Consider the following 12,043-nt stretch of genomic DNA (forward strand, 5'->3'; position numbering starts at 1 on the left):
CCCTTGGCGCAGCTTGAAGCCATTCCCTCTAGTTCTATCACCAGTTACACGAGAGAAGAGGCCGACCCCCAGCTCACTACAACCTCCCTTCAGGTAGTTACAGAAGCAATAAGGTCTCCCCTGAGCCTCCTCTTCTCCAGAGTGAACAATTCCAGCTCCTTCAGCCTCTCCTCATAAGGCCTGTGCTCCAGACCCCTCACCAGCTTTGTCGCCCTTCTCTGACCCTGCTCCAGGGCCTCAACGTCTTTCTTGCAGTGAGGGTCCCAAAACCGGACACAGTACTCGAGGTGCGGCCTCACCAGAGCTGAGTACAGGGGGACAATCACTTCCCTGTTCCTGCTGGCAACACTGTTCCTGATGCAAGCCAAGATGCCGTTGGCCTTCTTGGCCACCTGGGCACACCGCTGGCTCATGTTCAGCTGAGCATCAATCAATACCTCCAGGTCCGTTTCCTCTACGCAGTCTTCCAGTCACTCCACCCCAAAGCCTGTAGTGTCGCCTGGGGTTGTTGCAGCCAAAGTGCAGGACCCGGCATTTGGCTTTGTTGAACCTCATCCCTTTGGCTTCAGCCCAGCTCTCCAGCCTGTCCAGATCCCTCTTTAGAGCCTTGCTACCCCCAGACATTAGACTGGCCCCTAGACAGTGCTGAAGCAGATCTTTTTCCAATGCTAGCATTCACTGACATTAGTTACACACTTCATTATCCACCATGATCAGCAGGTGGTTTATCAGTAAACAGCTTTTGTTTTCCTGCTTGTTTCCTTTCACTTCCTTGTACTCATGCCTGCTTCATTAGGCACTTCCTAACATATCTAAACTTTGTCACCTGTTCGTAGATATGAAGCTGAACTGAATCCTGTAGACCATCAGAAGGCCAGTGTCCTGAAGTATCAGATGGAAAAAAGACCATTTTTTGAAATGCCTTCCCATCTGGCTGATGTAGACTTGGATGAATACGACTATGAAGAGGACTTTGAGTAGCGGTTGCAGTCATCACTTGCAGAACAGAAGGGACAGTCTGCAGCGGGTCTGCTACACACCTATATGTTTCAGTGGGTTTTGGTTCCAGGAACTCAGCTTAGTTTTGTGCTAAAAGTATTTAATCACCAAACTACCTTTTACATAAATGCATTTGTATGGAATGATGAAACTTTTTGTATTTATTCAATACTCTATAGTTTGTAAAATAGATTAAAATATTTATTTACAGATGTTGCGTAATTCCTTCTTGGAAGAATAACACTATTTGACTTAAATCTGCTGTTTTTAAAAGAACTCTGTAATTCTAAGTTGACGTGTGGTGCACTGACCATCTCCATCCCTTATGTAAATAGGTATTTCCTGTACTGCTATGGGAGGTGAGCAGGTGATGCATACCCGGTTGGCAATGCGTCTATGCTCATACAGGTCCTAGGGCTTTTCTGCCTTGCCAAGGAAGAGACGGTACTGTGAGCACAGGATTCGTCTCTTTCTTACAGATAGTTTCACTGGACAAGCTGAGCATTTTGGTGCATAAGGAAAACTAATGCCAGAAATAAGTTGCTTTTCTTCTCTGCGTAGTCCTTATTTGCCTCAACTTTAACTTGCTCGGCCTTTTAAACGTCAGTGTTTTCATTGACATTCATTATAAAAAGACAGTTTAATAGTGAAGTCTGTTCGTGTTCATACTTGATCCAAAATGAAAGTTGAAATTCTTGCAGAAGGAACCAATTTTTTTAAAAATCCTTTGTATAAATGTTACCTGATCAGTGATGTGCACTATTTTGTTGTGGGCATTCAGTGCTTTTGTCTGTCCTCCCCTTCAGTTGTTTGCTATTGACACATTCCATGGATATTCATTCAGTGTCACAGCAGCTTGAAATTGTTGCCTCACTGTTAAACAGATTTTGTTGGGAAAAAAAAAAAATGGACAGAAAGATGTAAGTTATTTTTTGGTTGCAGTGTAGATCTGCTTAAAATGTTTTAAAATCATGTTTGTATTTGCAAATAAAGATTTTCATACGTGTAATGTAATGGTTCTAATTAATGTTATGTACTACATATAATTAATTTCCTATTTAAAGACCCATTTAAGGTATTATGGGTTACAAATGTATGCAGCCTGGTTAGATAATTACACCAAGCTGCATATTTAGAGCAATTGAGTTCTAGCAGCCTTTTTCATCCCAAAGGCAGTGGTGCTGAACAGCTGGATGTGGAACAGAGATCTGCTCTGCTCATCACACACCCTCAACCAGTGCCCTACGCCCCTGTGCAGCTTCAGCAATGAAAGCAATCAGCTCCTCCCTGCAATCAGCCTGACTCAGGGCAGTGCAGCCCATTTAAATACTGCTCTGGGGAGTTTCAGAAAATAAACCTGTGGGCTACTATTCCAATCGTTATAGTAACTTCCATGTCACATTTCAGATTCCTCAAAATGCTTGATAGATACTTTCACTACATCCCTGTAATTTGGGGGTTTAAAACAGGAAAGAACAACAGAGAAAGGGTTTAAGCTCTGCTCCCTGAAGTTGGGAGGAAGGCTCTTTTAGAAGATAATCCTGAACTTGTATTGCTGTTCAGAGATTGTGGCATTCTGCTTTGCTTCGCTTGAAATCCTTCAGCTGGAAGCCAGTTTCTTACAACCACTTGTCCACAGGCAACTACAGCAAAGGCCTCTCTTACCACATTTCTCTACCAAACAGCCTCATTTTCTCTGCAGAGGCTGTAGCACTGTAGCTATTATTGCTACTTTGTGGTTAATGAATTGCCTCGTAATCCCTGCCCTCAATTATACTTCTGCTACCCAGTCCCCTCTTTTCCTAATAGTCTAATGGAGCAAATCATGGCATCACAGTAGAAATGCCTTTTCTTGCAATACCCAGAATTAGAAAGATTATTGTACCTTCCCTCCAGAAGGAATATTTCCATTCCAAGTACCTTCTTATATGACTTTCAGAGCATTTCCCTGCTTGATGAAGCATGAGCTCTGTGTTCCTACTGTACCTGCAGTACCCATGAATAGCAATGGTTAATGTGGTTTATTTTACACAGTTACAATCCAAAATATATAGAGAGTGTGTGTATATATATATATATTAAAAAAAAAAGCTGATGGATTAATGCAGCATACAGTTCCACAGTGTAGCAAAGCAGCAAAAAAAATCCCCAGCCTCCTCTCCCCAACCAACTCTTGTGAAGCTCATTTCCAAACTCTTAAGGGAAACATGGTGATGAATGGGTTGTATTTACAGCCTATTTACATTATCTTTTCACGCTTTTCATTTTCCAAGTAAATACCGCATGATTACAGTGTATGGAGAATTTATTCCAGAGGAAAATACTCAGCTGGTCCGCTGTTGTTTTCTTTGTTGCTACAAGTCTTGAATCAAGTCTCTTGGGCACACGCCCTCATCCCCACATGCAACAAACGCCATTTCTGTGAGCACTGGCATTCAGGAATACTTCCAGATGATTGGGTCCAAGTCACCTGGCATTACCCCGCAGGCTCTTTTCTCCGTGCTGTGATTGTGTACAAGGAGATACGCACATATCCATCTATCCTGGGCACCCCAGAAGGTAAAGAGTGCATTCAGCAGTACAATAAATAGATGAGACATGCTTGCTCAAATCAGAGCCGGGGCAGAATCTTCAAGTCAGAGTATGTTAGTACCCTGGTTCCAATACTTGGGTTGGAATTTCTTCCAAGACCACATAGAAGTCGTGGATTAAGTTGAGTAATGATGTTCACAGCTCTCCCACCCCTGAAGCACACCACCCATCACACCAGGAATCCCCATAACCAGCAGTGCGGAGAATTCAACCACAGTGCTAGAAACTGGCACAGGGTGGGTGCCTACAGGGACGAGACTTGACTGACACACATCTCCTGCTGCCTTGCTTGATGCCATTGCAACAACACTGTTCAGTTTTACAATTTGAAGAAAGAAATGGTACTGTGTTCTTCATTTCTCTTCATCTTCTCAGTTTGTTAATTGTCCTATACCATAAGAAAAAATAAAAGTCAGTCTCACACTATCAAGAAAACATCACATAAGGGCACATAAAGAATGAGAATAAAAACAAAGCTTCCAAACATTTAGTAATGTGGCCAAAGCCAGCTCTCAGTAAGCATCTGGTCCACTGATATGATTCATTTCTTTTATTACCTATCTTCAGTAGGAGCTGCTCCAGGCCCATTGTCTAAGCCAATATTTTTACATTTGAGCAAAGCCTACTACTTTTTCTTCCAGTTGAAGTCAGTCAGTCCACTACTCAGATATGAGGTGAAATTATTAACAAGAACACCTCACTTAAGAAGTAAACCATCAGCCAAGGTCTTGGAATGCAGCTATTTTGTTAGACCCCAAGTAGCCATTAGAAATCAAGGGGTTACTTGAACCACTACCAAAAACTGTCAGTGAAACACTATTTGCATTGTATCAAAAGTTCAGAGAGCAGACGGAAATGCAAGAGAAAAAACCTGAAGGAAATGCTCTGCCTTGCAATGGCTGGCACAGCAAACCTTCAGATGAAGGAAGGGCAGTGACCAGCTGCAACCCAGAAGCCTCATGCCCTCACTTTTCTTCCCCTTTCATTCCAGTTACTGCTGCAAGACCCATGGTGTACAACAGCCTATTTGAGTCCATGCACTCCACAATCCCATGTCATTCACTGCCCCAAATACTCATTCCTCAGCTGAGCTGAAACCCAGACAGGCAGCTGCAGTTTGGCTACGCTCTCCTACTCGATTCCAGAGGCACAGTGCCCTCAATACAAACTCCAGGCTACACCAGCTGCCACTCTGAGCCCACAACACTTAGGTGCTTCCCTTTAAATCCCCAGCTGCTCTGGGGACAATCTAGTCTCCCTAACAGCCCCAAATGGAAAATGGTAAGAAGCAAGGAACAGCCCTGGGCTGATCCCAAGTTCTTGTTGTTTTTTTAATCTAAAAAGCACAATGCAAACACAATTTCTGAACCAGATATCATTCCTTACAGGCCTATGGCAGTACCATCTCTGCAAGGTATCAGTAAGTATGAAGCACTGCAGCAAAGGACTCCAAATATGGTTTTAAAGTGAGACAGGGGAGATTTAGATTAGATATTAGGAGGAAGTTTTTCACACAGAGGGTGGTGACACACTGGAACAGGTTGCCCAAGGAGGTTGTGGATGCCCCATCCTTGGAGGCATTCAAGGCCAGGCTGGATGTGGCTCTGGGCAGCCTGCTCTGGTGGTTGGCGACTCTGCACATAGCAGGGGGTTGAAACCAGATGATCACTGTGGTCCTTTTCAAGCCATTCTATGATTCTGTGATCATTTAAGAACTTCACAATATGGGAAAAGGAAACTGGATCTTCTCATAATCCCCCCATGCTGGTCTTCAAAGTATCTAAGGACGTCCACATGCTGCAGTAGCAATTGCCTTAGGAACACAAATAGATGTCCTGAAGAAGGAGATCTCAGATACAGCAGGAAGGGAAGAGGGGAGAACTCCTTTTCTCAGCCAGCAAGGGGCCACAAGATGAGCACGAGAGCTCACAAGGTGGGCACTCACAAGGTTCTGAACTCTTCTTCCTCCACCCCACATAGTGCTGTGTGCAGCACTGGAAAACACAATCCAAAATTACCTGTTCTGCAACAACCACATCAACATCAACATCTTCGCTTGTGTCTTCTGCTTGTCCCTCCACTGAGACTTCTTCTGTCTTAATCTCATCTTTGCTGGAGTGGGGAAAAAAAAAAAAGAAAGAAAAAACTATATACTTAAGAAACACTTTAAGAGAGATTTCGCATTGCACAAATTTGATTAAGGCAGCTCTCTGTGACATCAGGGGACAATCGAGCTAAAGGAGCAAATGTAGAGATTGGTCTGAGGAAAAAAAAAAACACACAAGCCGAAGAGCACAGTCTGCACCCTTTGCCCACAGAAGGATTACAAAAATCTTAAGGAGAGGCGGTTAGAGAAACTCCAGCTATCGATGAGAGGACAAATGAAGGAGCTTTAAAACATAAAAGTCTCACCTGCGTCTCCTCTGCAGCCCTCCTGGACATCGCAATGGCAAATGTTCCTTCAAGTGCTTCTCTTGAGATTTCAGCCTCTTTCTGCTTCTCCCTGCTGCAGAGGTAAGCTGGGAAGCACACTCTAAGGCTGCTTCCTGGCCTGCTGCTTCAGTGTGGCTGGTTTCAGGCAAAGACCCTGGAAGAGAGTGAGCTATTCTTCAGCTTCACCCTTGGAGGTCTCACAACGGACATTTCTGACAGCACTGTCTCCCATTACTGGGAAGCAATGGAGGCCAAGCTCAAAGGGAGATTTGGAGCAAAGCGTTCATTGATTTCATTTGCCCACTCAGCATTTTTGCAATTTAGATTTCTCATCGCGGCCCCAATCTTAAGTGCTATCAGTACCCCTGAGTCTGTATCACCCTCAAGAAAGAAGGGCCTCTGGGACATAAAAGATTTTGAAGGCAGATCACTGAAAAAATCTGAGAAAGGATGAGATAAACTTAAGGTCATTCTGGAAAATTCCCTTTCCTGCCCATATTACACATGTCCAAAGCACTTAGCACTTTTACTGGCAATTGTTTTCATTATGACTTTAATACATTTAATTAATCCCTAACGTAAGCATGCAGGAAATATCTCTTTACAGACTGGAAGTTGATGAGAGCAGCCCACCTAAGTACAATTCTTTGGAACAGAAATAGAATCCTAGTTTAGAAGGCGAGGTTCCCCAGGAATTCAACAAAGGATGATTTGGCCCAGATCATCTGGGGAATCAAACTCTGGAAACACCTTTTGCAATCATCTGCAGGGCCTAAAGCTGCAATGCTCTTAAATAGCTGAAAGCAATGACCAAATCCCAGTAGCACAGACCTCAGTACAGAGAATTCACAGTTATCATGCAAGGTCTCCCAGGCCAACCAACCTTCTCCCATTCAGTGACCGAGAGACCTTCAGCAACAATAGAGCTGAAGGCAAAAAGGCACACATTTCCAACAGGAAAGTCCTTAAGCACCCAACAAAACGTGGTACTGCTAATGCAAAGCATGAAGTGCCTTTTAGCTGTGTTTATTTTGTCCCAGCAAATTCAGAACAGTCATTTTTCATACCGTTAGATAATTTCCTTTTAAAAGACAATGCCTTGGATGTGCCCATGGGAGGCCATTCTCCTGAGCTGCCAAGGACGGAGCTCTCGTCATCTTCATTTGCCAGCAAGGAGTTTCTGTACAAAATCAATGGCTGCCATTTGTCCCGGCTGCAAGGCAGTGGTTCTGCTACATACCTCTGTAAGTAGTCATACCTAGAGGAAAAAAAACACAACCAAGTGTAAGAATACTCAGTATTTTTTTCACTCAATACCTAGGCAGGGTATTGCTAGGATGGTATTTTCCTTTCACTGTTGAAAGGTGCAGACAGAACTGTCAAGGAAGAAAAAAGAAAGAGCATCCCTTTCCTTATTTCTGACAATCATAGACATCTCTAAAATACGTGAATATTTAAAATGCAAATGCCTTCACATCATTAGAAACAACACTTGATTCCCAGGAATTACAGAATTGCATCAGTCTCCAAAAAGAACTTCCCATGTACGAAGTCACTGCCAATTGCTGCTGCCAGGAGCAGCGTGAACAGAGCAGGACTCTGAGAGGGCATACCACTGCTCCTGGTTGCCCTTTTCTGCCCTAAGGACTGCAGCACACAGCAGATCTCAGGTGGTGGCAGGTCAAGAAGTGGGGTACTTTTGCCTGGAGTGACTCTTTAGTCAATGTTTTATTTTTTATTTTTTAATGAACAACCAAAAAAAACCATTTCTCTGTAATATCATACCAAACTCCATCCAATTCTCCTTGGTTCACAATATAATTTAAAGTGTCTAAAAACAGCAGTTGGCACCTTTGTAATTATGACAACAAACAGGCTGCAGAAAGCAATGCTTCAGATGCTCTTTCTGCCTGAATCAATCCACAGACCTGATGCTGGCTCTCCTCCCAGGTGAATAATCACCAAGCTACCACCTCTTCTGGAACAAAGAGGTCTCCTTCAAACATTCTTTTTGAAAAAATGCCCTTTGTCAGGATGCTTCTGACAAAGTCTTTCTGACTTTCTGGCCCAAGGAGGCTGTGGATGCCCCATCCCTGGAGGCATTTAAGGCCAGGCTGGATGTGGCTCTGGGCAGCCTGGTCTGCTGGTTGGTGACCCTGCACATAGCAGGGGGTTGAAACTGGATGATCACTGTGGTCCTTTTCAACCCAGGCCGTTCTACGATTCTATGATGATCCATTTCTGTATCGTAACAATAGGAAAAGAAAACCAAAGTCTGACTCAGACTGAAACTGGACATTCATTACATTTCAGCTACAGCTCATCACTTGGAAATCAAGCCCAGTGTGGCTAAAACAGACCCCACATTAGCAAATACCAACAGTGACAGTTTTAACACCAGCCCGTACAGTACATTATTCTTCCTCTGATTAAGAGTGTGGCCTGGAAAATATCAGACATTTCATTTGCTTTGCAAAAACAAACCGAATTGGTGCCGTGAGGAGGTTAGGGTAAGCGCTGACTCCAAAACAATTACAGTCATGGGCCGTGGGGGCCCCAGGAATCAAGAAACCCCGCTAATGGAATTTGTCGGTTTCAAACAAGCATGTATTGTAACTACTGTTTAGGGGTCTAATCCAACTCCTATCCGTGTCAACGCAAAGACTCCTACTGATTCAGAATCGGGCCCTTCATGCTGCTTGTTATTCAATAACTCATTTCTTGCGTGCGCCTTGTGGCACAGACCAAGCGACAAGTCTGATATTTCATGGCCGGGGCAATTACAGGCGGAGGAGGTTAAAATCCATTTACTTTGCTGGTGTTGAAATATTCTCCTTTCTAACAAATGCCCATATTCTGCATCCCATCTGTTAAAGGTACGCTCACATATGTTAATATACAAACCTGGACATCAAACCTATGATTAATAATAAAAATGAAAGTAACCAGATGTTTATTTCTAAAAGTTAATGTTGACCCAAAACATTCCATCAAGTAATTTATGATGCAGCTAAACCTAAATATTCCTAAGTGGAAATATAATCTCCAGCCCCTGCAAGGCGTTTTAAGCCTCCCAGAATAGAAATTGTTACTCCAGAAAAAATAGCCCAAAAGTATCTGTGGATAAAATTCCAATTTCCCCCTTTGTGATTTTATTGTTTCCCATTTGTTCCCAGCAGCAGTGGGTGGGTCTGAGGCAGTAAGGACTAAAACTCAAGGAGCATTCCCTGCTCGGTTTTGTACATCCCACAGAAGTTTTCAATAACTAAACCTACCTGGGTGTACAGAATACATTCAAGGATATACTTCTGGAAAATATCCACTGGTCAAGTAGTTAAATATAGCCACAGGAAAAAAAAAGAATGAGGATACGGCCCACAATGATGAATTCTTTTCCTCTTGTTTAATTGAAAATAGCAGTCCTTGGAGGTAAATGAAATCACGTTTTTCAAAGATGGGTTAGCAGAAATCTACTTATTGCACAAGTATCACCACACAGATGATCACAGATCTTTCAAATCATGGCAAGGTGGACAGAGAGACACTCCAAAACCAATTCTAGCATTTGATCTCAAAGACACTCTCTGAGAAAACTGCATGAACAAAGAGGATAATCCACAGGTGGTGAGAACTTCCACTTTAGACTTAGAGGGTTGTAACCAGTATATGTCAAAGATTTTTTGTCCCTTTCTGCATTTTATGTTTTAATCAGTTTTTTAAAATTTGTTGTCTGGGTAGCTGGCGACTGGTAATTAATTTTATTTGTCATGTAAAGTAACAGAAAATCTTACATTTTGCCACTTCTGACGCCTGTTATATAAAACCTTGCTGAAAACTCCAATGGAAGTTTACCTCCAATTTCAGACAAAGTGACACAGGAACAAACGAGTTACATGGAACTCAGCAAGATGAACACTGGAGTAATTCACTAAGACATTCAAAAAGGCAAATATGTCTTAATGCTTATCTTACTTGCCCACATCTTTAAATGTGCTCTCAGAAAAATGGAAATACCTGTCATATATTTGGAAAGAGCTATTAGAGTGTCTTGTAAATAAAGGATTGAAGTGCAGAGATCCAAAATAAGAAGCGCTGACCAAAGAAGCAATGACAAAGGTCAAAAACAAGGAAGTTACTTCCTTGCCAAAAATGACTGCTGTTAAGACAGTCAAATGCAGTAACACCTCTCTGTTCAGATGCATAAGGCCCTGTAATACCAAAATAATAATACTACCCTTATATTATATTTAAATACATAAACCAATGTACAACACAAGGGGCCATCTGGATCAGGGCCTACTTCCTTGTAAACAGTAGATTCTCCAGTTTAAATATCTCCATTACTAATAGAATCATGTGTATTTCCATTCCATGGAACTCATGATTCAGTCCTGAGCCTGTGGAATTTGACTGTTACAAAGCAATGATCCAGGTTTTACCTCATTCTCAATATTTTGTTTCGTTTCTCAGAAAAGCCTTCTTGCCCCTCCACTAGCAAGCTGCAAATCTCTGCCACCTGTGTCACAACCATGCCTGAAAGAGTTCATGAATGGATACTGCACTTTCAAAAGTAGGTCCTACAAAAGCTACTATAAAATTCTGAGTGTCTCTAAAACCAAGAGCTGCAAGGGCAAATTGATTTCAAAAGTTCTCTGAGAAGCCCTTGAGCAACTTCTCTAGCACTCAATCACTGAAGGCCAAGTACCCTGAGCACAGACAGACAAAACACAACCTGTGCGTCACAGTGAATGAGATCTTAACTTACACTACTCTTCTGTCAGGCTTTAGCAGCTTATTGGAAAATTCACTGATGATTAACAGAAAGCTTAAGTTAGGAGGCAAGCATTTCCCATCTGTTCCAGTAGCTCCTTGAAAGGCAAATTCAATCCCTTTCCTATTAAAAGAAAACAAAAATTGAGTGAGAATAGAGTAATAATATAAAAAAAAAAAACTAACAAACTCAATGGTCACGGATAAAGCCATGCTACATGGCACATACTTGTGTATCATGGCAACAGATTCTCTAGATTTCAGCTGGTCCCAGCCAAACGTTAGAGAAAATCGCCGTGCAAGTTCTTTCATATTTGTGAAGGAAACAGAAGACAAGTCCACACCAGTACTGCTGTCTTGGCTTTCTGCATGTGTTTGAAACAGCTGCAAAAGAAATCCCAGATCAGCAACCACATGTAATCCTACAGCCAAACAAAGCTTCAGGAGAACACAGAGAGATGTAAGCCAAGCAACGGTTAGCTTACACAGACAGAAGCCTTAAAAAGGAGCAGGTAAGTCATATATTTCAACAGTACACAACTGCAACAAGCACCAGGAACTCATTCAAAAAGTGCTGCTCTGTCTGACAGATAGGCACAAATTCACAAAACAACAGGTAGAAAAAGATATGTCTATAAAAAGAATCAATTGATGATCAAGTGATGGCCCCACCGACACCGTCTCCTAATGTTAGGTCTTCCAGATCAAGCCCAAGAGGACTATCTGCCTGAGTTCTCAGAGTATCAGAATGCAGATACAGCACACAAGTTCGGTGGCAGCACAGACCAATTTCCAAGAGTGAGACTGGGTCAAAAGCAAGTCTCAAGTCCAATTTCTACATTTTGGTGTTTTGTTTTGTTTTTTTCCCCCAATACTACATGGGGGTAGCTTGTTCCATTCAACTTGTTAACTTTTGTCATGGTTTCATGATTTTTCATTATCGGTATTCCACATCATAACATCATGCAATGTACTGGGGGTTTGACTGCTGATGCTCAAGTTCCGGGTGCCTGTCCAGCGGAGAAGAGCAGCTACGTTTCCCCAGGGGGCTTTGCGGTCAGCGAGGAGATATAACTCCCGGCAAGGTCACCTGATGCTCTCTTCTTTGCCTGCGCTGCTTCGCTTGCGCTTCTCTGCCTGCGCTGCTTCGCTTGCGCTTCTCTGCCTGCGCTTCTCGCCTGCGCTTCTCTGCCTGCGCTTCTCATCTCAGCGTTGTGGTAAGGCCGATCCACTATCAATTTCACATTCT

At 42.7% G+C, this 12,043-nt stretch overlaps 2 protein-coding genes across 2 annotated transcripts in view; one reads left to right on the forward strand and one right to left on the reverse strand.

Annotated features, from left to right (window-relative positions):
* PPP2R3B (protein phosphatase 2 regulatory subunit B''beta) overlaps positions 1-2,147 on the forward strand; it is a 33,441-nt gene extending 31,294 nt beyond the window's left edge. Inside the window, exon 13 of the mRNA XM_010727064.3 lies at positions 837-2,147. Within this exon, the coding sequence (XP_010725366.1) occupies positions 837-981 (145 nt within the window). The 3' untranslated portion in view covers positions 982-2,147. The remainder of the gene's footprint in view (positions 1-836) is intronic.
* Positions 2,148-3,001: 854 nt separating this feature from the next.
* On the reverse strand, positions 3,002-11,202 carry LOC100548734 (cohesin subunit SA-2-like). The gene is made up of 6 exons (XM_010727055.3): positions 11,024-11,202; positions 10,790-10,918; positions 7,092-7,282; positions 6,004-6,178; positions 5,610-5,703; positions 3,002-3,979 (listed from the first exon to the last, which is right to left on the reverse strand). Exons 1-6 carry the CDS (start codon positions 11,104-11,106, stop codon positions 3,971-3,973), a joined length of 681 nt encoding a protein of 226 aa, XP_010725357.1. The 5' UTR covers positions 11,107-11,202; the 3' UTR covers positions 3,002-3,970.
* Positions 11,203-12,043: the final 841 nt, after the last annotated feature.

Source organism: Meleagris gallopavo, chromosome 1, assembly GCF_000146605.3.
Source record: "Meleagris gallopavo isolate NT-WF06-2002-E0010 breed Aviagen turkey brand Nicholas breeding stock chromosome 1, Turkey_5.1, whole genome shotgun sequence".
In the NCBI taxonomy this organism is placed as follows: Eukaryota; Metazoa; Chordata; class Aves; order Galliformes; family Phasianidae; genus Meleagris; species Meleagris gallopavo.